General features: G+C 44.5%; 1 protein-coding gene across 1 annotated transcript in view; it reads right to left on the bottom strand.

Annotated features, from left to right (window-relative positions):
* Positions 1-20093, bottom strand: part of LOC126531003 (facilitated trehalose transporter Tret1-like) — a 78156-nt gene extending 58063 nt beyond the window's left edge. Inside the window, exon 1 of the mRNA XM_050178360.3 lies at positions 19688-20093. Coding sequence (XP_050034317.1) covers positions 19688-19754 — 67 coding nt within the window. The 5' untranslated portion in view covers positions 19755-20093. The remainder of the gene's footprint in view (positions 1-19687) is intronic.
* Between the last annotated feature and the right edge of the window lie 7484 nt (positions 20094-27577).

Genomic DNA, 27577 nt, shown 5'->3' with positions numbered 1-27577 from the left:
GTGGTGCGCTGGTGCATGCGAACGTTGAGAACTGTTCCCTAGCATTACGTACACCCAGCGGTCCATACACAATGAGCGAAGTTGGCGAGAGGTTCATTGAAGAGCAGCACGTACCCAGTGCATTCATGGCGAAGTTCGCTAAAGCGCTGGCGTGAAAGACGTTCGTTGAAAAGCGGCGCATAATCAGCGCGTTTGTGGCGCCGCCTGCTAAACCTAGGTTGCTATCCGTGAGGAACCCGTGGGTCGAGGGTTCGATTGTGCCCATCATCGGATAAATTTAGAGGATCGTTCTTGTAATTCTAGAGTGGGCGCATACCCAGTGACCCAAATTGACGAATGCACATTTGATGCCAAAGTGGCATCGAATAGGTTAATTTAAGACCAGTACAGACCGACTTCCACATACGCAGTGCTCCAAGTGACGTCGAAGAGTTTCATTGAAGAGCGGCACTTGCCCAGTCCCCCATCTAGGATGACCCATGTCGGTGGCAAAGAGGTTCGTTGAAGAGCTGCACATATGGGCCCATTACCCAAAAATGCTCAGTGACTAAGTTGGTCCGACGGTTGGCTTCGAACTCTGTTCCCTCAGCAAAGCAGCCCGATGCTTCAGCCATTCGACCATAGACTACACAGTGACCCATGTTGTCGGTTAAGCGGTTAAATAAAAACATGGATAGTTAGCCCCCGGAATACCCAATTAGTCACACGAGCATCAAAACTTTAATCATTGCTGTACTATTGTAGTTCTTGTTTGAGTCGTCACAGAATCAAGAAGATGCAGTTCTTGCTACTTTAACATTACATTTTGTGTTGCTACTAAACTTTCCCTGTTTAGATAGGTGCACGCCTCATAAAAAAAAAAAAGCATTTTCCTTGTTCTCTTTTAGTTAATAACGTAGGTAGCTGCTGCCACTGTATTAATTACATTGTTTTGGTTCGAAATCCCAGAGTTTCTTGTACGCAAGTGCAACTGTTTGTTTATTGTGTCTCGCTTACAAACATTCAAACACCTCTGCGTTCGCAGTAGCGTTCCGAACTCCAGTTATGAGAGGTGACAGTTAGGGGAATTGTGAACGATGCATCTTCGTGGAAACAGCGTAAACTGTGTACACAGGGCGGAGAAAGGAAGGGCCCACCATGGCGCCGGCTGCCTTTTAATGTATAGTGTGTAAAATTTGCCCTGTTTTCAGGTACGTGGTTAGTTCACACGCTTGCCCCTATGCTCTCACCTTATGATGATCTCTGGTGGTATACATATAAAACAACGCGGCTTCAGAAACTACGGAATCTGGTCCCCCGAGTGACTCACTTGGTTGGAACGTTTGCTTACGGGCCTCGTAAGCGGGTTTTCCACATGTGCGAAAAATGTGACTGTGGAAAGAGTGAGATGTCACTGGGCGCTGTTAGGAAGTGGCACGCATATGGGATAGGACGGGGCTGCATTCCGTATTATAAAGATGGGAAATATAATAAAAGCGTAGGTTGAGTATTGCTCAATTAGAGATCATTTAGTCCTGAGCAAAATATATGCCGTATAACCTTGGTGGCGTGCCTGCCACAGAAGGAAATGTAGCCAACGTATATGGGAGGAAGTGTCACACCTGTACGTTCTGTCGCAGAATTTCTGTGCTTTTGATATATAAATATAGGCTGTGCAATCGGCGGCATGCCTTGCACGTGATTAAATGCAGGCAATGACAACAAATGTGCTTCGTCACCGTGACTCGCTTAGAGTGGAACTACCCTTAAAGGTGAGCTGTCGAGTTCGTAATACATTCTTTATTTAGAAAAATCGCCGAAAGGAAACTGCTTGAAGTGAACAATTAGGGTTGCTCACCAACGAAGGACTCATTGAAGTTGCACCATCTTCGCGAAAAGGAATTAAGTATGGAAACATACGAAAATGCGCCGCCCCTTGTGCCTAAACGTATGAGGTTGGGGGGTAGCTGTTAATTAATATCGATCAATAGTGTCCTTGCGTAAGTGAACGGAACATACATACGACTTCATGTATATATATATATATATATATATATATATATATACATGAAGTCGTATGTATGTTATATACGTATGTATATATATATATATATATATATATATATTGATACTGTCAACCCTCATAGAGGGTCATAACAAAGAGGTCAATACAGTTACATACATCAGATATGGACAATATCAATGTACGTAAAGTTGCTTAACACTTGTCAATTCACCGTGAATAAGATGTTCACTTGAATGCTGTTGACACACTTCTAACATTTATCAAAATACGTACAATGAACATCAAGTCGCACATATCACCAGGCATTTCAAATCTAAACCTGACAACGCCCGTAAATACGCCTCAGCAACATTTTCAAAGTCGGTGTCATCTTTTAGGCTAACAATAGAGTTTGGCAATTGGGTCCACATTTCTATCGCATCCGGAAAAAATGACTATCGAGATGTATCACTGTTGGTACGGAAAGGGGGTTAACCGAGGGGCCCGATTTTTATTAGTCATATAGAAGAATATAGAAGAAGCCAACAAACACTGACACCAAGGCCAACATAGGGGATATTACTTGTGCTTTAATAAATGAAATAAAGAAACGATAAATTAACGGAAATTAAAGTGGATGAAAAAACAGCTTGCCGCAGGTGGGAACTGAACCCACAACCTTCGCCGTTGTGGGTTCGATTCCCACCTGCGGCAAGTTGTTTTTTCATCCACTTTAATTTCCGTTAATTTATCGTTTCTTTATTTCATTTATTAAAGCACAAGTAAGTTCCCCTATGTTGTCCTTGGTGTCAGTGTTTGTTGGCTTCTTCTGATATATATATATATATATATATATATATATATATATATATATATATATATATATATATATATATATATATATATATATATATATTTCATAATTTTCGAAATTCCACATATATAATAATTTTATATTGTAAATATTTCTTGTTGGCCTACTGTGCCCTTCTTCAGGTTGAAGTACTGCTTCCAAAACCATGCCACCACGTGATTCACCACGAAAACAGAGCATGAACAGCGAGCCTCCCACTTTAGAACCCTCACTCGGATTCTAGCACTGGCATAAGCTTTCACAAATGAAGCGTTCCGAGAAATATTTTGGTGGCGATATTGGAAGTGCTCACACGTCAGAGACGTGCAGTCCTTGTCAAACCTGTACGGGCCACTTCGCGGATTTGCCATAAATGTAGTTCGGCTGTGTTGTAGAATTTCTGCAGCGTTTCTTACACCGCACATTTCTGTATTGTCAGAACAGTTCGCTTCGATCCTCACGGCATTGGAACTGATAATAAAGCAGAGCAACTGGCGTAAACAGCCTGACGGTTGAAGGCAACGATACCGTAGAGTATGTCACCAGTGCCACTGTAAGGTCAACCTGCCATAGTTTGTGGCGCTTTAGCCACCTTTTAAATGTTCCGTAAATTTATTTCTAGCTTCTGTTCTCTTCGTTACCTGTCTTTTAAAAGGAATGTAATTCACGCCTATGCGCAACCATATGATGAACAATATGTGGGTCATGGTAAAAATATGCGGTAAGAAGCTTCAGCTGGGAGCTAATATTTCCCATATAGACGTTTCTTGCCTCTTGCCTCTTTTTCACTACAGGAGCGTCACGTTCAAAAAATCAAAATGGGCTGTAAACATCTGCGCAACGTTAGTAACCCCGCGCTTTGCATACACTAATAAGGAAATAAAACAAAAGACAACATCACAATCCACCCACAGCTGCGGATGTTTGAGCCCTAAAGAACGCGTACTATTTTTTGTTCTCTTGATTAAGCAACGAAAGGAAACCGATGCTTTCTGAATACACACTAGGATCAGCAGAAACACAATACACGTTCACGAACGTGAGAATAGAATTGTTATGGTAGGTAACAATACCCATCGAATAAATTTTAAAGACAAACAAATTGATATTTAAACAAATAAACATTTGATTTTGGCCACGTTATTGCAGAATGGCACTGTGCGCCGAATCCGAAGCGCTCCATCTCGAGGCTGTGCACGTGCCGCTGCCAGAGGTTGCCGCAGAACGCCGTAAAGACCCACTGCGCTTGTGCAACGCTGCATGCGAACGCTGAAGCACCTTCGAGATAGCGCTGTGTGGTCCTCATATCAGTTGCGAAATAAAGCTGTGCGTGCAAATTCTGAAGTGCTGTAAGCAGAGGTTCCCTGCGTTCGTACGGTGCGGCTCGGCGGACCGATAGACAAGCGGGACATTTGCTGACGTAGCGTTGGCTTCGACGTAAAACGGGGTCGTTCCGTCCTAAGCATCTCAAGTGGGGGGTTCGGCTTCCGCCGATTCTTAGGAGAAAATCGCGCGCGCTTTGTTTAACGTAAAGTGCGGTTCCTCAGAAAACTTATTTAGTGAAAAAAAATTACTATGGCAGGATGCTAAATTCAGCACCTCATGGTGAAATGGCAGTCACAAAAAAATTTCCTAGAAGCGATTTCTTTCTCCAATGTTTTCGATTTTTCAATCCGTTATAGTGGTTGTAGGTTGTTATAGATCTAACTGATATTGTAATGTATATTGTTTCTAAAAAAGAAGGTAGCCACTATATTTCTATATTTCTAAACATTTAATTAAAGATTCAGAGCCTCCCACTATGGGAATAAGAAAGACCGGCGAAGCTGTTCAGCGCATGACACAGAGGTGACCCACAATAGTGAACAAAGGTACGAACATATTTATTGTCCTAATCTGTGGTCACCGCGGTGATATAGGGAAGTATATTCGCGTGTCACCTCTGTTATTAAATTTGTCCGTCACGTAAGACAATCAATGGCTCATACATTCAATGGCTAATACCCCCGTCAACGTTAATTTAATTAATTTAATTATGGGGTTTTACGTGCCAAAACCACTTTCTGATTATGAGGCACGCCGTAGTGGAGGGCTCCGGGAATTTCGACCACCTCGGGTTCTTTAACGTGCACCTAAATCTAAGTACACGGGTGTTTTCGCATTTCGCCCCCATCGAAATGCGGCCGCCGTGGCCGGGATTCGATCCCGCGACCTCGTGCTCAGCAGCCCAACACCATAGCCAGTGAGCAACCACGGCGGGTCCCCGTCAACGTGGCCTCCCCATTACGACGACAGATGCGAAATTCTACGCTGGAATGATAAGCCGCAGTGGAGCCAGCTGTGGAAGGCAACGATGCTCGAGCCATTCCTGATGATGATAGTTTTTTGCACAACGGAGCAAGCTGTGGTAGAAAACGAACGCACAAGCAGTGGCACTTGAGCGTTTGCGTGGTTGGCGCCGAGAATTTTCGAAGAGTCCTTTTTAAAAAAGTTGTACGAAACATTAAAAAAAAACCACCTGTCTTAACCTTGTGCCTGGGGACCTCTTTGGGTCCCACGTGTGACAAGGGTAGCTCAAGGGCGAATTACAGACCCCCAAGACCGCAGGGGTATGTGCCATTGAGCTTGGACCCCTTCTGCACTATCATCAGGATTCGCCCACATGATCTGTTTTTGTCAACAACTCGGATACTCTTTTTTACAGATCCTATCCATAGACAGCTTCGCTGTAAAAAACTTGCATTGTTTCGGTCACCATTAAATTGCGTCTGATCGGCCCCAAGACTAACCTTTCGGATCAAGGTATTTAAGACAAAAATTAAGTGAGAAATGGCGGAAAACTAGAGAAATGGTAAACATTGCTCCATATCGAGACATGCACATTCCACTGGATTTACACATATCAATGTACGGAATAAAGCGCTTTTACTAATGTGATCTAGTGATACATATTTCGAAGAGTTGTGGGGCCGCATTCTTTAACGAAAAAAAAAATATGCATGTAGGCGGGATGCAGGCTTTCCTTTTTATCAAATTTGGTTAAAGTTTTTGCAGTCGTCATGAAGTAACCATAAACCAGTTTAAGTATGGTGAGCAAAAATCGAAAAAAAATCTGACAAGAATGAATGACGACCATTCCACTCTGAAAATGGAATGTAAGCGAAAGCTGACGACAGTCAAAGCCCTCAAACGAAAAGCACAGTGCTTTACCTGCCATTACATCTTTACAGAAGGTTGTAATTTTTTGTGTTGCGAGTCTGGCATCGTTGCTCGTTCGGAGGTGCACGGGCTCGCGATTGTCGTTTTAGTTCAGCGTGGCGGGAACGTTCTTCGTCGGTGGAAGTTTCGCGCCGGCGCTGTTTACATTCTCGTTGCTATTAGAGAGTTTTAGCAGAGCGTTTACGGTTCGCTCCGCTCAGACCGGCCTATCACAACAAGTGCCACGCAGCCGATCAGCAAAACGCTACTGGGAACACTGACGCGCGTGCGCACAGCACACATAGCGGCAGCGGAACGTGGGACGCTGACCACGTTCCGCTAGGAACCTGATTTAGCGGTGAGTCAGGGAGCGTGTAGTTGCTTTCGTAATCGTTTTACCACCAAGCTGAGAGCACGTCAGTGGCATCTCTGGAAGACGCTCTTGTTAGATAAGCGAAATCAATGCATTCTGTGCAGCCACCGGTGCGCGTGAAACGTGTGCGGAGCGGAGCACAAGCAAACGCTCCGCTAAAACTGTCTATTCCCTCCAGCGCTCCTCGTACGCGTGTTCATCGGTTGTACGAACTATATGTGTCTGCCCCATCGATAACGCAGCTGTTTTTAGCGCCGATAGCTGTCCTACTTATATACTGCGATAACCTTGATGTCACGCAATTGTTCACGGTGAGTGTTCTGATCTGCTCCACATTTTGATATCAGCGCCGCCGCACTGCACCCGTATGGTTTTTTTTAATTCGCTAAGTCCGTTTCTGTTGCCGGACGCCGAAAAAACTACGGAATTATAGTCATGTACAGAGTTCGCTGTAAAATGTACAATAACTAAACCTAACAGCGCTTGCACAAAAAGTACTTGTACTCAGCACGTAGTCCACCCATATACGCCGACCCATACCAGTTAAGTTACAGAGAATGACTTCTTTGCCACGATTGTTTCTGTCCGCTCTGTTGCTTTAGTGAGCAGCCAATCGGACACTTCATCTAATTAGCCCCTCTGCATTTTACTTCTTATTTTCATTCCCTCCTTCTCTTGCTTTAGCGTCAGGTTGATGTAACTACTGCTTATGTCACGGACAAGTACGCATGACGCCACTGCGTTCATTGTACCCAAATTGTGGGTGAGTCCTGTAATAAAGCTACCATTCCTGCAACTGCCATACCCTCCCACAGCGACTTGCAGTCGAGCATAGCGCGTAACTTACTTGGAACGTAGCGTTGTCGCATGGGCCTTGGGTGCCCGCCCACTAGAAGGCACGGTACAGCGGTCATCTGGATCGCTCACGGTGGCTGTAGCCAGCTGTGCTCATAATGAAGCGAGGACAAATGCGCGGCGTTTGTGTATTTATTGTATTCCTCGGCGCATTCTGCTGCATCTGAGCGCTACAAAAATAGCGTCGATGGCAAAGGTATACTACGCGTGGTGCTACAGCGGCAAATAGTTTGATAAAGTACGCAGTATCTTCTAGTAATGATTAGTCTAAGGCTGATGCCATTCACGTGCTTACAACGGTTGCGATTATCTTTCCTGATTGCTCTCAACAAGGGCTGCATTAATTATTTTACGATGACTTGAGCGTATGCTGGTGTGGGGACGCTTGTTCTGCCGGCTTTTCCAATTTCGTCTATGACATTGTTTCTCATGTGACGTCATGGACGCAGCTCTCACTGCGCTAAAACTCAAACATGGCGGCCCCCACTACGTCAGTTCAGCGCATTATCACGCGCACAATGCTTTGCTGAACTGACGGTGACTGTTTTTGACCGGTTTATCATTGTTATCGTTTTGGCGTTCGACACAACATGGGCCCGTCGTGCTGTCATGCTGTCACGTTTCTTGATTACACTCCTCGACGTGCTAGTACCCAATCATGGCTGCCGTGATGACGTCTGTGCAAACTGCCTATAGGATAAAGCATAAAATTACAGACAAAGGTAATATCTTGAGTAATGTTTCACGATGGATGCACGTAGCTGAGCAAACGTATCGTTCGAATGTGGGTGATATTTATGCTCGTCTAGTATTTTATGTACATGGAATGGAAAAACTTTATTTCTCTATATCTCAGAGAGATTGGCGGTGGGCCGATGTCTTCATGTTTTGAGTCCTGGCCGCTTCACAAGGTCGGCGCCCCTATTCCAGGACACCGCTGAGTCTTGCTGCCTCGCAGGCGTGCTGCACAATTGCCCGTTGGGCTGCGAGCTCGCTGCTGGTGAGCAGACCCTCCCATTGTTCCGCACTTGGGTTATTTACTTTATGGAATGCGAAATTACGCTTGCATTCCCACGTGATGTGGTATAACGTGGGGGTTGTTCCGCACCACGGACATGTATCCCTGTACTGGGTAGGGAACATTTTGTGTAATGTGTGCAGGTTGAAGAACGTGCCTGCTTGCAGTCTTCGCCAGCTTACTGCCTCATGTTGTGTGAGCGATGTGTGGGGTGGGGGGTATTTAAGTCTCCTTCCTCTGTAGTAGTTAAGTATTTCTGCATACGTCGGCTCCACCGTTAAGGGGGCCTCTAGGGTTTCCGACTGCCCTGCTCGGTGCGTGAGTTCGCGAACTAGGCGGTCCACCCTTGAGTTGCCCTCTATCCCGGTGTGTGCCGGTATCCAGAAGATCCTATGTTTTATCTTTTTGTTAGGAGGCTCTGTTTTGAGGAGGATTCTCAGTGCTTCCTTACTAACTCTGCCTTGTGTGTAGTTCCTGCATGTTGCTTTGGAGTCCGTTAGAATTATCAGAGATTTGTTCCTGCGGTAACCATCAACCGCCGTTAGAGCTACGGCGACTTCCTCCCCCTCCGTTACCGTGCAGTTTCTCAGGGTCGCGCAGCTAATTGGTTCTCCCGTGTGGTTTACCACTGCTGCCGCGACTCTAAACATTCTAGTGTTGCGGTCCCATGGGTATACGGCCGCGTCTGTGTATACTGTGTTTTCTAGTGCGGCTAGGTTTCGTTCCATGAAATCTGCTCGTGCCTGCCTTCTGGCGGCGTGGAGTACAAATATCTTCGTACATTATGTGTAACAGAAAAAGGTTATAAGCCGGCTCTTCAAAAGTTTGTTTGGTTTATTGGCACTGCACGGAAATTCACAGCCCTTATCATGTCCGCGCTTGTTTCATATTTATTGATGTATCATGTCGCACATAGTTGTATGCCATGGGTACTCCCGACATTAAAAAAAAGTAAGCACAAAAATTTTGATTATCAAATAATATAACATCAGTCTATGGTTCTCAGATGATATCGGGTTAACAAATTCTGTAAATAGCCTCCAAACGGAAGTCTAGAGGATGCTTTTATGCGGAGAACTAATGTCCAATCATAGGTACGGGTGAAAAAAAATTGACACATGCCTCTAGCATTTGGAAGCAACGCACTTGCATGTTTATCGAAAGAAAGTTATTACGAAAGTTATTTCGAGAAGAAAATTTGGACTTTAAACACTAAATGCTAGGAAGACGACATTCTGGTTGACATAAATAGGAAGTACTGAAGCTGTTTATATCATGTAATACCTCGAACAGATAAGCGTAGTCACTACGCCTTAAACATTGTCTGCTAAGGAAAGGTAAATCTAATTGGTGATGGAAAGTGTGACGGGTTGATGCCATTAGAAAATTTATGGCGCACTGAGGGTTCGATTTCAGCAGTAGAAATCTATTTGGAGATGCGTCGGAGAGTCCTCTGTCCGAAATTAATTAACCCGATGACGGGGATGAGAAGCCTCCTTATGTAAAAAAAATCAGATAATCATGACAACATTAGAAAGGAACCACGTAAATATTGTTGCTAACAAAGCGTAATTTCATAACTGCATCATCTAAGTAGCACAGGCACGTTTCCCACTTTGAGAGCACGCAACAGGTTTTTTTCAAATGCTCAAATCTTGCGAGGGCGTTGCAAAGCCCGAAAGGCAAGACGCAAAATTCACATACACCATCTGGCGTGACAAAGGCCTTTTTAGGTCGTTCGTCTGGTGTCATGGGGATTTACCAATAGCCGCTGCGTAAGTCGATAGAAGAGAACAACTCCGCGCCTTGCCGACAGTCAAAGACGTCGTCAATTGTCATCAAACGGTTAACATCTCTGCGGGGGATTTTTTTAAGTCGACGGTAACTGACACAAAAACGAATAAATCCATCCTACTTTCTTACAAGAACAACTGGTGATGACCAAGGGCTATTCGAAGGCTGAATGACGCCGCGCTTGAGCATATCGGCTACTTGGTCATTGATAACACGGCGTTCTGTCGCGGACACACGGTATGGTCTTTGTCGCAGTGGCGCTTTGGTACTTTGGTACCTGTGTCGATGCGATGACAAACAGATGGCGTGCTGCCCAAGGAAACATCAAACAGGTCCGCAATAGACATCAGTAAGAGGCGATTGGAGGATTGGTGGAAGAAAAGTAGGGAAACGACAAAAGACGGAGACGTACAAAAGCACAGTTCGCAATAGGGTATCAGAAAATTTGGACGTGGTAGTTCATAGTGCGTTTTTTTTTTTTTCATTGGTGAACTTAGGTAGAATATTAGGCAGCATAGTAGTAAGAGCTTGGTGGCGCAAGCCACCGCCCCGTTCCAAAGGGGACGCTCATAACATCCATCCATCCATCCATCCATGGTGGCAGTCGAAAGAATAACGGAACTTCTTCAGAAGACGTATAAGATGGGGGCGTTGGGAAACAGTCAAAGTGTCGACGATGGAGCTATTTAGAACATCGGTCGAAGTCAGCTCTTGCGCGGGCTTAGGTCACTGCGGCGCCCGCTTAAGTGGGGATATGAGCAGTTGCCATATCAATGAAGGCAGCAGAGTCGACACACTGAACGCGGCCGACGCAATTGGTTAGATACGAGCAGTTTGATGACGCTGTCACAAACTTCTAAAAGAGCAAATGGTGGCGGGGAACATTTGCGTCGAACGAAGATAGCAGGTGGCGTAAAAAGGGTGCTTGTATCAGCGAGGATGTGGCAGGACACCGTGGCAAGGGCAGAGGAGTGCCGTAGTATTGCAACGTCTTCTGCAACAAATACTTCAGCTTCACAAGCGCCAAGAAACGGAGCTTCGCAAAGCATTAGAAATTCCACTTCAGCACCAGAACAGTCGATTACGCCCTTATTAGCGGAAAGAAAGTCCCAACCCAAAATAAGATCGTGGGAACAAGAATTCAGCACCAATACAGTAACATAATATAGAGGATTCTTTGTTTAGTTGTTAACGTAACTTCGTTTTACTTGAGCAAAATGCAGAGCCGACGAAGGCAGGGCGCGATGTTGTGAAATGACATTGACCGTCACCTCGAAGTGCATTGCGCTGTTGACCCCCAGCCGTCCTGTCAAAAACCATAACACTCAAGCACGTGGCCAAGCCCGATATCTGTCGTCACCAGAGGACAACATTTTCAAGTAGCGCTCAAAGCAAGGACCACTGGCGATAGCGTCAATGCGCGTGCCGTTACTTTATCTCATGTGCAGTCAACATCAGCCGCCTTGAGACGTAAGAAAGCCTGATAAGATTACGAAGCGACGCACTAGTGTCACCTATGCCGAACTAAAAATACGTTTCTGGAATTTCTCGGCGAGGTGAATCTGTGCATTTTGGAGATTAGCACTATTCTAAAAGGAAGTAATTAAATTGTGAGATTTTATGTGCCAAAACCGCGATCTGATTATGAGGCACGCCGTGTGGGGGCCTGCGGAATAATTTGTACCACCTGGGGTTCTTTAACGTGCACCTAAGTCTAAGTAGATGGGTGGTTGCGTGTGTTTCCTCCATCGAAATGGGGCCGTCGTGGCCGGGATTCGATACTGCGACCTCGTGCTTGCAGCCCAAGACCAAGGCGGGTTCCCACTATTCAGAAAGAGTCACTCTAAATTATAGGCATGTAATAGGTAATCATGAACACCAGTAGGCATATGGTATTCGCTGGGCTAGTTGATGCCAATAGACTGGTTTGGCCTGCAGCCTAACGTTGAGCAAGGACTACAGAAAAGAAAAAGACCAGCACGATAACAGAGTGGTGTTCTTGTTTGATTTTTGTCATTCATCCGTAACGTTATGCTGGTTGACCCAGTCTGGAAATAAAAGACGAGTCATCATATGAAAGCCTTTTAGTAGCATTAGAAACAGCCACTCTAGACGGAAATGTATGCTTAATAATTGAGGATGCAGTCATGGTATTCGCAGATGGCCCCTCCCTTCGTCGTTCAAAGGCTGCGAAATTTTCCCTTTCGTCATAAGACGGTGAAGACGTAACAGCTGCTGAAGTTTGCAGCGTCTGATATGACGCAAATACATTCTGAATCATCAACAACCACAAAACAACAACACACGAGTCAAGCAAGAGCACCAAGGTTTGCCCAAGCCACGGCTGCGCTCTTAACATGAATCACAAGAGGACAGTGGCGTCGGTTATGGTTCTAAGTGGACAGTGACGTGTCAGTGATGATAAAAATGAAAAAAAAAAGGGGGGGGGGGGTGGGACCACAAAGTATGCAACACAGCTGATCGGACTGTCTCCCCAGAGAAAAAGTCGAGGGCTACGTGAGGCATATCATATCGCCAGACGTCTGGTTGCTGCGGTGTCCTCGCGGAGGGCTTGGCATTCGCGTCTTGTTTTTAATGTGGCATTTTTGTGCTTTTTGCTAGACACAGCGGTGGTGATATTGATAATGACGTCAGTGTACCATGCGATAAAGGGAAGCGTGAGAACCTTTCTGCGACAGCGTGACCTGCTTAATAAATAATTCGGTTTTTAATACTGTTGCTTCTTTAGTGTGCGAGAAAATAATCATCAATAAAGTGACAATGTTGTTCCAGGCCTCTTAGAGGCACGCGATATGAGCGAGAAGGGTGCATGCGCGCTTCTGTACGCCCTGATAAAACATATAATAAACGCATAAATATTGGTCTTTTGCTATAGCTAAAGCAATGTGAATTGAATTTCTTCTAATAAAAAAAATACAAAGCGGTCAAATTTTAGGAGCCATCACAACAGCATGTTTCCCTTAATACACCGAATTAAAAAAAAAACGATAATGTTAGAAAACCTTGTAATTACATGCTGACTAACGTGCATGCCTCTCCAACGCTGCAACGAAAACATCGGCACAGCAATACAAGAAAAACATAATGAAAGAGCGTTTAAAGCGGGCACCTTTACTACGTAAATTTTCAGTTATTTAACATGTGATTTCATTCTCTCGAATATTACGAAATGTATTGTTTTTGTTTTCTTTTGTTATACTGGGCTGCCACGCGGCATATGACAGAATCAAGTTACATTTAGACATGGAGGACCGAGATACTAAAACCGGGACTTATTTCCCAAAGCGGTGTTGCGTGTTGCTGGGTCATCAGAAATATATACCAGTTTTGTCGGCTCTAAATACTCAACCGGTTGCCTTTAACAGAATCGCGATATCTAAGTACGCGGAGCTACAAAGCTTAAAGCGGTGCCTAAATTATCGTACTTTTCAGTTTGTCTATTCTACAACGTAAGCTGTTATGGGCTCATTCTAATAGCCGTTTCGGCTGGCGATGGTGTCGTTTGCTGCCGCCGCCACCGCCGCCGCCGCCGCCGCCGCCGCCGGTGTCTGTAGTAGCTATCACCGGGAATGAGGAAAAAAAAAGAATGACCCATTCCTGCCCTCTGCATGGGAGTCAGCTACTCTACCGCTGAGCCAAGACAGCGCTCGCTATCGCTAGCATGAAGCGGAAAAATGCCTTATAAATGCGTGCTAGCGATCGAAGAAACACGCGATGTGACATGTGCGCCGATATGGGCCCATTTTGCATTGCAGTTGCATATTATTACACGAGGTGGAACGCTATGTTGTAGATGCACAGGTGCGGTATACACAGCAGGTAAAGAACGTTTGAGGAAATATATTGTGCAGAGGATTAAATCAAGCTGGCTAGGTGGCTATGTCTGCGCCGCATTTTAAAGGCAATGGGAATAAATCGTCATCATCATTTATAATGAGTAGCTACCAACTAGCCCAACAAGAAGTGCTTTTAAGACATACTTCTAGTACAATGGGCCTTTCTCTGTTTTATAATGAACAGCTACCAACTAGCCCAACAAGAAGTGCTTTTAAAATAATCATCATTAGCATCGTATCGTGCCACTTGCCTTGCGATTTGAGGTGCGCGCAGCGTAGCACATATATGCATGCCCCCTTTTCATTGAAGTTGCACATTATCGCACCAACTGGCACGCCATGTAGCTGTTGCATTGGTGGCGGTACAAGGTAGATAAAGCGAAAAGAAGACTATGGACATGTGTAAACATCGATGTAATGAAAAACATCTATGGCCTAACTGATTAAATCAAGCAGGCTAGGTGACTGTTTGTGACCGGCTCGTTTCAAAGGAAATGGCATGAAATAATAATCATCATCACTTTTAGCATCATATCGTGCGATTTTACACGTGATGTGACATGCGCGCCACGTAGCGCTGATGGGCCCAAAACTTTGCATTGCAGTTCCGTTATATGCCACCCAGTGTCCAGACATGTAACAGTTGCATATGGCAATGTCATGCTGCATGTAGCTGGACCTGCTTAACGCAAGCAGGCTAGGTGACTATTTGTCACCGCCTCGTTTCGAAGGGAATGTCACTAAACCATGATGGTCATCATCGTCACCCTCAGCAACGTACTGTGACGAGTGCCCCACGTAGTCTGGATACGTGTGCTTACTGTTCGGTACACGGTATGGCACTTCCCCGCAAGGTACGAACCCCTGCTGAAGAAGTGAATCGTAGTGGTACGCGCGCTGCTGCATCTAGGCAACTTCGGGCTCAGCAGACTGCTGTGCAAAAAGTAGTACAAGCCCCAGCACAAGCCGCAGCTCGCCGTCGAAGCCGGGTGGACAGTTCAGATCGTTCTCGTGAAAATGACACAATGAGACTTCGCTGCGAGCACCTTGTAGTGCGTTGAGCCCAAAATGAAGCTCCTATGAAGCCGCTCCTCCAGCTTACTCTTGTGACTGTGTTGCGTGTGGCGCGCAGGCCCGAGACTTTTTTGAACATTATTAGACAAAATAAAAGCTGCGCGCCTGTCGCCCTCGACAGTAGGTCGAAATTTGTTTTGGTTAAATGTAGACAACTTCATTCAAAGTAACAGCTGCTGCCTAAGCTAATCAGCTTTGTTTTTCAGTTTTATTTGAATTAAGTTCGTAATAGTTAACGTTTGTGCTTGAGTAGTATATTAGCAGGCGTCATAATGCCAGCTGAAGCTAACAAGAGATGCCTTCCGCGTTATGTGCATCAAAACAAAATAACGACCGTCGGATACTGCATGCTTAACGTTGCGATAGAATAACTGTATGGCAGTCACCTCTCATAAATTTACGAGGCCCCGGACGGTGCGCCTGGAGACATTCTGCGCGCAGCTGCCACGCGTGCTTTAAGAGTTTTTTAGACAGCACATTATACTGTATTAAGGCTCCCAAAACGCGTCATATTTACAGATGATAGCCTATGACGCATAGCATCCATGCAACTACCATGCTATACAGTTTTCTTATCGAAAATTTGTGTGAATGTATTTTACGGTGCTGTCTAACCAGTTTGCCGTATAGCTTAAATGTTGACATTTTGTAGCTGCAATACTTACGACTTTTTGAATGTAAAGTGGGGTGAGGGCTACATGTTTCTACTTTCTTTATTCATAATGAAGCCCCGCTTTTGAATTCTGTTACTTCCATGTTCTGAGGATGCTGTTAATTAATAGAGAATACCTTACGATGCTTGCTTTCAGTAATTTGGATTACTTAATTTCCTGCGTCTTCCAATATATCACTTGGTTTGAAAAACTTATGATAAAATTATTATAGTATATATAATTATAATATTATGTAATTATATAATTATAACATATATATAATTATAAGCTTTGCGGTGGACTCGAGAAAAGCAAAGTTGCTTGATCTGATACGGGAATTCGTTTAGAAGAAGCTTCCGCGTGTTTGTAGCACATTGCAACAAGGAAAGGCAATGTGAAAATACATAGACGTGCAAACTAATTTCTTGACAGCAGTGCAGTATGACCAGAATACACATTTTCTGCACACATATTCTAACAGGCTAAAGAAGAATAGGGTAACAAAAGAGGAATTTGCTCGCTGTAGCGCTTATGGGGCTATATAATTATACTAAGGGCTGATGTTACTGTTGTGTAGGAAGCAATGAAATCATTTAAGCAGCAGCGATGCCGATTTCAATGTGGGAGGTGTGTAGTTAGACCGTTTATCTCCTGTGTTTCAGAATGTATAGTGCACAATAAATGCCAGTTTTTTCCCCATAAATAAAATATCTACAGTTATCGCGTTTACAACGGAACGTCAGAGTTCTGGAGTGGAAGTTAAAGTCGCATTATCAAATTCTGTGATTAGGAGAACGTTTCGTTTCACTTTGTTGAAAAGGCAAGTTTCGAAAAGTTAATGTGCCCTGAGATTTTCAGTTGCTAACATCAGTAACACCAACATCAGTATCAGTGGTCATGTCGGTTTTCATGGGGCTAAATAATAGCAAATTTTGTGACGCAGACGGAATTGTGATAAAACCGGTGAAGTTTGTGATAGGAGACATAGCAGAGTGTTTATCTCACATATATAACCTTTGCTTATCTCAAGGAACATTTCCGGGGCAAATGCAACTCGCCAAAGTGAGCGTATTGCACAAAAAAGGTAGTAAGAATGATTTTACAAATTTTAGACCAGTATCCATACTACCCGTTTTCTCAAAAGGCTTTGAAAAAATAGTTCTTACTAGAATGACAAATTTTAGCGAACAATGCAATATCATTACCGGCGCGCAGTATGGCTTCCGGAAATATCGATCAACAGAAATGGCACTGTTAGAACAAGAAGAATTTATCCTGCAATCGCTCGAAGATAAAGCAGTAGCCCTTGGAATATACGTAGATTTCACGAAAGCTTTCGATTATTTAAATCACTCTATCCTGCTAAAGAAACTTGATATGTACGGATTCCGCGGAACGGTTCAATCACTACTGACGTCCTACCTTAGTGAGCGCAAGCAGTACGTATATTTAAATGGCTGCTCTTCTAATATATTACCGATTTCTGCCGGCGTACCTCAAGGGAGTATTCTGGGCCCATTTTTGTTTAACTTATATTTGAATGACATTGTTAACGTCGGTCCTATGGTGAAATTTGTCATTTATGCTGATGATGTGACACTGTTATTCTCAGCGGAAAGTACGGATGAGCTGATTCTGAGAGCGAACAGAACGCTTGTGAAATTAGATACATGGGCGCAACTTAACAAATTGAAAATAAACGTTAGTAAAACGAAGGCTGTCATATACCGTGCGAAAAACAAGAAAATTAACATTACCTCAGACATTAAGCTGCAAAACTCAAAGGTAGAACTAGTAAGCGCATTTAAAATACTTGGAGTGTATTTCAGCGAAAATATGACCTGGGACACTCATATCGACCACGTTGTGTCAAAACTGTCTCGCATCGTTGGATTGATATACGCCAACAGATACATTCTACCGTCGAAGGTTAAGCTTCTATTGTACAATGCGTTATTCTACTCACATATTAAATATTGCCAATTAGTTTGGGGGAACACAACAAAAGGTAATTTGCAAAGAATCATAATATTACAGAAAAAAATGTTACGAAATACTGAAAACGTCCCCATGAGTCACGCTTCCCACCCTCTGTGTTTGAAGTACTGTGTAATGAAAATAGACGAGCTATATCCGCATTGCCTGTGTTCACGTTATAAGCTTGAAGTAAAAATTAACAGCTATTCCCTACTACGGTTGGCATCGCTTTCTAAAAGGACCACACCTTATGAGAATCGAAACACACAGCCATGGCTAATCAAAACATGCAGAACCGGATACGGACAACAAATGGTAAACAGAACCCTACCGCATTTGCTAAATTTCTGCCATAACAACGGTTTCACTCCCGAAACAGCATAGAACCAGAAACTGAAATTGTTGTTCTGTGACAAAGCTCCTTTCCCATGACAGAATTTCATGTGTTTTTTTTTCATCTCCGCGCATGTACGCTATACGCATTGCAATGTACCAATGTACTGTTTCATACTACATCAATGTGTACCGTTTTATTTTTCGTTGTTTCCTTCATTATGTCGCGCTTTTTACTTGCAGTTTTTCATGTTTGTACGTTTTCTTCAACATTGGTCTATCACGCAGTTAACAAACTTTTTATTTCCATAGTTACCTATTCTCACTGTTATCGATAAGTTATTGCTGCATTAGTATTTATTATTTGTTTGTGGTTTTTATGTTGCCATGCGAAAAAGTGTTTCTGTTTCTTCTATTTTGTACTACGGGGAGCTGGGAACTAGTCAAGCTGACTTGTCAGCTTTTTTTCCCGCACTCCCTCACTTCATGAGTGAAATAAAGATTATTATTATTATTATTATTATTATTATTATTATTATTATTACTACGTTTTAAGCTTCCCCTCCTGCGGCTGCGGCCCCTGCCGCGGTCCTCCAAGTCCTGGAGAGTTCGAGAAGGACGCTTCGCTTTAATACAGTACCGTGGATGCTTCAGAATACCACAGGGCGACATAAGAACAATAGCTATTTGTGAACGTTGATGTGAATATTCGTCTTAATCTTCCTTTGTCTAATTTCGCATCCGTAGATTCTGTAAAATACTGAGATCGTACCTACATAACCCTGCATAACACAGTCCTTTTACAGCGAAGCTATTATATGGATAGTCAATTCGTCCGCCCACCCGTCTGTCGCCTGTACGGCGAAAACTCCTCCGGCGCAACCCCGTGCGCGTGCGCGAGAAAAAAAAAGACGAAGAGAAGCGCGCGACTGGCTGCGCTAACAGTGACGTCATTGCTTTCCGTTGAAGCCGAGCGCGCACACAGTAGTTTCTCTTCGGTTCCGACATGGGCAGATTACGCGTCATAGGTACTTCTGAGGAGCAGGCAGCGCTCGATCAGCGACGTTGCGAGCAGAACCGGAAATGAGCTCGTCTACGCCATGCCGATGCTGCAGCTCGGGCACAAGAGCAGGCTCGTGCAGCCGAGCGCAAGCAGTAACTGTGTACCGAGGATCTGGCAGCCTACCAAGCCGTTGCTTAATGAACCATCGGGTTAGTCCAGTGATAAAAACTGGGAACGCACGTCTCAGCCTCACTGATTAACCTTCTGTACGGAGTGCTTGGGTGGTGATTTTTTTATTTTTTATTCCAAGGTTATTTAAGTCAAGCTAAACCAGCCCTAGAATACTCCTATGTGTGTGTCATGCATTGCAAGTGTTTCCAGGTAACTGCAGTTTCTGCTCTATTACGACATCTGCACTGCGCCACTGATTCCGAAAACACCATTGATGGTGTTCGCCATGCAGGCACAAGTTCAGAAGCCAGTCGTGGAGACGAATAGAAAAAAAAAACAATGAGAAAGAAAGTATTATGTTTGGGTTGCAAATGAGTTGCAAATGACTGAATCGTGGGCAATTAGCTTCGTCTGTAGACCGTCCAGCCAGCCTATAGGTCAAGATGCTCTAGGGTGCAAACAATGTTCCCGACGCAAGAGATGTTACCGAATACGAAAGCCGTTTCATACTGCCATAAAACGAGAGAAAATTGGGGAAGCTCACCTTTTCCGAACTTGCAGTGGAAGCTATCGGGCGCGCAAGAAGGTCTACGTTCCTCCTTTGGACCCATCGTCGTGATATTCGAGGAGAATATACGAGCGTGGCTTCTAGTGCAAGGGTAGAAATCCGCGGGAATGTAACCTTCTATCCCCAAGCACTTGCCTAAACCGGCCCGCTTTGCCGAAGATCTGAAGTAGCAACAGCAGAAAGAGCAGCGGTGCCAAAGTGCACTGCTTTTCGGCTTGTATAACGCCTGTTGTTCACAGTCTGACCCTGCTACGTGCGCAGCAGTAGACGTTTTCCGCCAGTAAGGGTCACAGTGCTAAAGAGCTTCTAGGACGGGGCTCTCCTGGAGCTTAAGACTCGCGTTATCCCGCCTTCTTCCCCGTTCTCTCGTCCTCTCAAGGTTTCCTCCTCTCCCCCTATCGCTTCGTTGCTTACGCGCGCTGTTGAGCGGCGGACACAAAAGCCGCGAGCGGGCAAGAACCAGTCGGTACGGAGAAGTTTTTGAAGTGGGCGACGATAACAGCCTGAAGAGGTAGCTAGCTCGGCGGTGGATTTCTGTTATTCGTTACAAGACCGATCATGCCGCCGGAGAGAGCGAACGGAGAGAGAGGGCTGTGAAGTCGGTATCTATAGGCTTGACGCTCTGGTCCCTGTTCTCCGCTTTCCCATACCAGACGCATCTACGACAACGTGGCGCAGATATGCTTTTCGTTAAGTGGCTCGTTCTGTTGTGCACTTAAACTGATAAGCAGGGGCAAGAAGCAAGGGGGCGAGGAGGAGGGGTGTGTGCATATGATCACAAGTCACAGAAGCTGGCGCACTAATGCGCGCGATTACTACGCCAAGCAGTGTCGTCAATAGGGAATTTTAGCAAACACGAACTGTTCATTACTGGCAGAACATCGACGTCGCGTGTACCTATGGAGGCCAGCTACAGTATCTGTGCCGTCGCACACAATATATGTACAGGTGCGACGAACGGCACAGGATGGGTTTTGTCTTAGAAATGTCCACAGTGGAATGTTGCGAAGCAATGTTTGAACGCGATTACACTAGGAATATGACACTCTATGCCTATCTAAAAAGCTCTCTTGTGTGAAGATTGGGTTGACCTTATCTACCTGCCGATAAAACTACGGTTAGCCAGTCTAGCTGTATAAACAAACATTTGCGCTATCACGGGACAATGTGCTTGTTGTGTCGTTGGGAACCTTGATTCTATTTCTGGACAGTTGACAGACTTGAGCTTAAAGAGCTATCCCACTCAGATACTAAGTGTTGCATATTAAGCAAGCTTTCAAGGTCTTCGATCAAATTTGCAGCTAAACAATACCTAAAATTAAACTTAGAAGATGGTAGAGGTTATGCACTACACTACAAGGTATGAGTGAGTGAATAGTGAATGTGCGCTAAGTGCAAGTGTGAAGAGACCATTAGTCATCTTCTGTGCCACTGTTCTCGCTTCGATAATCAACGTGAGACTCTCCAGTGTGCCTTGAATAGATTGGATGACAGGCCATTTACGGAAGCGAAGATCTTGGGAGCCTGGCCTCACAGTTCATTATCCCAGAAAGCAGTTCGAGCTCTTTTTGACTACCTGAAGGCAACAGACTTGAGTGCCCGACTATAGACATCCTACACCTAAGTTCTCTCTCTCTCTCTCCCTTGCCCTCCCCACGTGTAGGGTGGCAAACTGGACTATGTCTGGTTAACCTCCCTGCCTTTCCTTCTTCCCTTTTCTCTCTGAGTGAATAGCAGAACTAAAGCTCTCCCGTGTCCCCACCGTAAAGATAGTCATCAGGCTAGAACATCTGCACGCGAATATTTACAAGGAGCTCTCTGGAAATTTGCTTCGCCTGCAATCCACAGAACACTGCTGAAAATGCGTAGTGACCTAGCGTGTGTCTGCCTACGATATACGAATGAAATTTCTGTCAAAGTTACCACTGCACCATTTGTGCTAAAATGTTGGACAAACACCACAATTCACGATCGACATTTAGTGTTTTAGGTTTTTGGCATTGAAACGCCGGTAGATCGAACAAAGTAGAAATTGAAAAGCGCTTTTGATCCACATCTAACTTGACACTCAGCACTGTTAGTTCCCCATGTAGCAGTGGCTTTAATACCACTGTTCTCGGTCATGGTTCTTAAACATGCAGATGGATCTTGAATGTTTCGATATCAAGTGCGGTACTATACAAGTTAGATCGGGAAATAAAGCCTACGTGTAGGTCTGAACGCTAGAACGCAAAAGGTAAGGCTGAGAAAATTGTGCAGGTTTATGAAGCATAAGTGCACGTGACACGCTCTATTTTCTGCAAATTTTTCAAATGTCGGATACCTGAATTGTGAGAAGCGAGACGTGTTGCGGGGTAAACTTACCTTTAATTTGCTTAAGCCTCGCAATATTGCCGGCATGCGCTGCATCATCGACATGTCTTTTCTATCTGTCACAGCTGCTGTCGTTGTGGAAGTGGTTGTGTGTAGTCTATGTTGGATGCTGCTTGCATTTCGGCGCCTCGCGTAGGTGTCTGCTTAGAAGCCAAGCAACCAATTACCGGTTGTGGTTTCAATAAGCACTCGACGTTCAAAAATTCATGCATTCTGAGCCCGTAATTTCTGTCACACTCCCCTCTTAACTAAACATGTTTTGAGAAAAGTGAACAGTTGAAGTGTGAATACCATTGTAGTCGTGCTTACACATTACCTTTTCACTTAGACATTTTTAGGAACCCAACAAAGGAGTTAAAGCATTCCTCACCATGGCCCCTGCGGAAATTTGGGGTGTACATAGAAAGTTGTAGGGGGATGTCTATGGAGCGTTTGACCGCAAGCATTTTTCAGATTGGTTAATTATCAGAGGATATACGAGAAAATTATGCCTAGCGCGGTCATACTGCGATGACGCGACCTTCCTTTCCAACAATATCTCCTTCTGTCTCGACCAGCATCCGCAAAATGAAGTCTTTTCCTTGCCATCTCCCACAGCCGAGCCGAGGGACTACGCCCCGCTTATGTCATGAGTTCCGCAATAATTTTTTTTCTTCTCTTCCTCCTCCTCCTCCTTCTTCTTCTTTTTTTATTAAGGCACAGGGCACTTTCAGTGGCAGTGTTGTGGGTTCTGCATTGGATTAGTTGCCGAACTTGCATGCCATAATCTGTGACTCTGCTTGCAATGCGTCTCGTAAAGGGGCATTTATGCGTGTGATCTTGATTCTAACGGCAGTAAGTGGAGCTTTCCCGAGGCGAAGAGCGCAAGTGCTTTGGTTTGAAATTTCATCTTTTTTCGCGGCCTACTTTGGAGACGCGATGGCCGGTGCGTGGTCCACGCACCATGGTTGTCTGTTTTCAAGTGCCCCGACTTGGTGATGGGCCCTTTAAGGGTTTTAAATATAGCCAGAGAAAGAGAAAAAGGAGTCACGCTGTGTTACGTCATACGCTGAAGTTCTGAGGTAAAAATACACAGCTGAAAACTTAACAGGGCTTATGGTTTTGAATCTTTGACACCTATAGATAGCTTTCACTGACGTAACCTTATAGACGTCATGTTTGTGAACCAGCACGGTGAAAAGCTGAGTTCGTTGGTGTCTCACACGACTCCGAAAACCTCCGACATAAGCGGCAAGGCAGGGGCGTCTCCTGAGATTTCCGTCTTTCATGGAAGGAGGTTACCCGTGGCAGTGAATACGCTGACGTTACCCTAGGTGATCAATCGGGGAACCATCACGGTGAAAAGCTGCATCCGTGACTTCCCGTGCGAGCTACCTATACTTAAGCACGGCTTACCAATTCTATAGCGCCTCTAAACGTCTCCTGCTGCCTGCGGTGAAGGGGAAATCGTGCAATAATTTCCTTGCTAAGGTGTTATTGGCAAGCATGACATGACGTTGCTGTTGTCGAGAGTGGTACGCTCCAAAGTAAAGCCATTCTCCACGTCCCGTTATAACGATGTTTGGAGCCGGGGTGTATGACGCGTTACATTATGGTTGGCAGTTACTTAAGCTAGGAATTAATTGTTTTCTTCAAAAGCAAGTCTACTTGAAACAAGCGTGGTCTACAAGGCAAAGATAAACAAACTGTCTGGCGCGAGTTGTCATGAGCGCACGAAACGAATGTCTTATATTCTATTACACCTTTCTTTGTTTTCTGAAAAACGTTTCTGAGAGAGGTGATGTTCTACAACGTAAACACACGGCCTAAACGCAAGACAACCTGCTGTCTAGATGCTTGTAATCTTGAAGCACTGTGGCAAGAGGATTTGAAATTGGATGATCTTATTACGAGCGGAGTGAAAAAAAGTTTTAGGCGGGTGACAGATGATTCTGTGGTAGCGAGTCGCACAGGCAAGTATGGTGAAATTACTCCTGGTTGATTTGTTAATCTGTAAAACTATTGATTGATATGTAAAACTATTTACATGAAGATTACATTTTGTGTTGCGCCTTGAAAATACGGAATAGAGCGAAACGCATTTTGTACACTTTGAACTCTGTGAAACAGGTCAGCTTTGTTGGCGGAAAGTGATATTCCTTATTCGTAATAGAAAGCGACAAGTAAACAGCCATCGTAACGAAAAAAACTTTTACATTGAAAAAGTAGTTTATAGAAGATTATAAAACGCACACAAAAGAATACATTTGCATAATTCAATAATCTTTAAGTTCTATTCGGAATCGAAAAAAAAAAATGAAATAAGTATCCGTACTTTGTAGTCTTAAGGTATTGCGAAAAAAATAACACTATGTGTGCAATGTGTCTATTTGCCTTATTCGTGGGATGCTCAACATTGGCTGGTTTTCTGTATACGTTGCACGCGAGTGTTTGTCTTACGTGAGACATAACATTTCTGACAACTACAAAAGCTGGTAGATGGTGGCAGTAGAACGTTCCAACAGATTAAGAATGTAGCTCCTTTGTCCACGCAGGCATCCATGTCCAATGACTCAATAGGACGAAAGTGCCGTTCATATCATTTAATAAAAAAAATGAAAGCGTCTCTAAATTTACTAGGGGGATACGGTGTTGGCGCTAGCGATCTCAACCGAGTGAACCCTTTCTTGAGCTGACTTTTGCACAGGAATGAAATATTTATGGAGCTTTACAGGTAACGTTCCTTTCTAATTAATGTTGGTTATAAAGAAACCAATTTCATCAAGGCAAGATTATGCGACTGCAAAGAAAAGAAATTTCACAAGTCTGCCATCCGATATTATGAAACCTTACAACATGGATGATTGCGCTTGTTGCTGTTCTATATTTTGCGGGAAGAGCAAAAGGTAGACGAAGAAACGTAACCAAGAATACACGAGGACGTTATCGGGTTTCCTCGTTTATGACATGTAACGCCACCAGACGCTTGCGCGTAAGAGTATTTTGTAAACATGTTTCAGCAATATACAACCCGGCTCCGATGTTATGATTGGAATATTCTTCATATATTGGAAACCTTGCTGCTTAAGAAAAAATTACATAAAATTAATTATAATTTATGACTACGTGAGCATGGGGATTGCCTGCGATGAGAAAATTTTTTTACGTAGACTAGCGTAGCGCCTTGTCTTTCTGGAGTTCATGGTGTTCCAGAATCAGCAGTAGTCGTTCGATCTAAATTATGTAATAATAACTGCGTTATTTGATTTTAATTAGGTAATATCCACCACGCACTCATGTATCTTCCCCTTAGAAAATGATTAGTCGGCAGCATATATATTGTATCGAATGTTCTGCGTTGTTGTCGGGAATATACAGGCGACGCGCACACGTGATGGCAGCTGCGGAATGTGAAATTTAAGGTCAAAGCTGTCAACCCTGTTGCCCTCTCCCACCTCCCGTTTACTCTGTTCTGATGTTCATTGCTGTAGCATGCACTTTTTCCTGTAACATTGCACCAGATAAACCATCACGCTCGGAGTGAACCAGAAACAATAGAAAGAGAGCCATGTGCATGCCGGGAGCAACTGAAATAGCTGGGTGCAAACGATGGCATGTGTTGACAGACCGCGTGCTTGAATATTGTTGCACTTACCGGCCGTGTTCTCCAGCAACTGCGTTTTGCAGCTCGGGTCGGCCCTCCGTTGGAACGAGAGAAGGATGGCTCGGACATTTCCGAGCGTTAACGCATGCGACCGATTAAAGAAGGCTAGAATCATATGCGAGCCATAAAAGCGAGGAAATAGACATCTTATAAGACGGTTCATTAGTAGAGCCGAGTGGAGGCGTAGAGATACCAAAGATAGACAGGATAAGCTCACGAGCGAGTGGCTTTCTATCCGGGGCTACGTGCAGCAGGGAAGACGCCGACCACAGAGAGCTCACTTGCCCTGAAAGCAGACCTGAACGAAGTCGAGTGTCTGGCGCGGAAAGTTCCGGTTCCTCTTGAAATAAAACAAAATAATAGACGCTTTTCCGTCACGTTTGAGGCCTAAGTGCTCAAGTGCGAAGTTGACACCCAAAGAAACAGGTCGCTAAAACGTGGCTCACGCTCTTACATGTCTCTCGCCTTACAAGGGAGGCTGGACTTCCTTTTAGAATCCGGCTGTACCACTTGTGATAATAACGAGCCAACGGAATTCGTAATAAGACGTGCGAGATGCGGTGAGAAATTAGTAAGTGAAATGTTTCATTAGGCGTAAAAAAATGTGTACATCGTACAGAGTTCCCCGAACAAGACAATAAACGCAGTTAACATATTCGTCTGGAAAAATTCTGAAATGCGGACAATGACAAGAACTTTGCTACCCGTTGAAAAAAAGAAGCATGATGATTGTGCACTGGTATATTGCTAGGCGTCTCAGAAGCAAATCTTTCGTTGCTGACAAACGTCATAACCACTTCTAAAAAGCCACCTCGAGAAACGAGGGAGTGTGCCAGATTTTGAGTTTCCAACTCTTTGTAGTCAGCGAACGTTGGACTGCTATTATGCATCAGTGCAGTTTGCATGACTATACAAATTCAAATGGCGTCATTAAATGAAATTGTCAATTTCAATGTTGATAACACTATAGTATGTGGGAACTGCGTGCGACCGCTAATTACCGTGAATATATTCGTGTGTAGGGGCCCACATGACGTCGACTTCCGGTGGCGTCGAGATGGTGCGTTGAAGAAAGTTGCAAGCGCTGCACATACAAACCCTCTCTCACCATATTTAGATGCCACTCTGGAGTCCATGATAATGGTGGCGTATTCTTGATGCGCGTGGGTGACGATGAGGAATGTGATGCCACTTCTTCGTCTTCAAGTGTGCGAGTGCTGTAAAGGGGTGGGGGGGAGGCGATAAATCTTCCTGCAGGTCTTAATTAACTATACTGGCTGTGTGGGCGTTCCTGTGCTTCCGAATCGCTGTAAAGTGTGGTTGGAAGTGACCCGTAGCGCTTGTGAAGTGTTGTGCCTGGGGGTGCTCCGGGCGCTAGTTTTTTTTTTTCCTTTTCTTTTTTCTTCTTGTTTCGGGGAGGGGGGGGAGGTGTTGAGCAGGAGGGTGTGCTTTCATGTGCGATACCTTGCGAGGAGTATCACATGCCCTAAACTATTTGCCGGTGCGGTGGGGTGAGGGTCATGCGCTCCTGTAGTCTTGTTAAGGGGGATTCCATAGTTTCTCTGGAGGTGGTATAGACTCCAAGAACGTCTAGCCGAAGGGTGGCAGTACCTGGTGGAAATCAGCGGGCTTGTTTTTTATAGGCTTTGCGAAGGAGGGCAACCAGCTTGTCCAGATACCTCGGCGTGAGTGCCAGGTACAGGGCCGTGTAGGCGTCAGTAGTAGTTTTGCACCCTTCCACAACTTCTGTGCATTCTAGTAAGCAAGGTTTTATGTCACCAAGAGTGTTGTACAATGGACAGGTGGGCGAGGGCGACCACCGTGTGTCATCGTGTGTCACCACGCCGGCG

The sequence above is a fragment of the Dermacentor andersoni genome, chromosome 5 (assembly GCF_023375885.2).
Source record: "Dermacentor andersoni chromosome 5, qqDerAnde1_hic_scaffold, whole genome shotgun sequence".
NCBI classification, from domain to species: domain Eukaryota; kingdom Metazoa; phylum Arthropoda; class Arachnida; order Ixodida; family Ixodidae; genus Dermacentor; species Dermacentor andersoni.
This window is presented reverse-complemented; position numbering and strand designations above follow the sequence as displayed.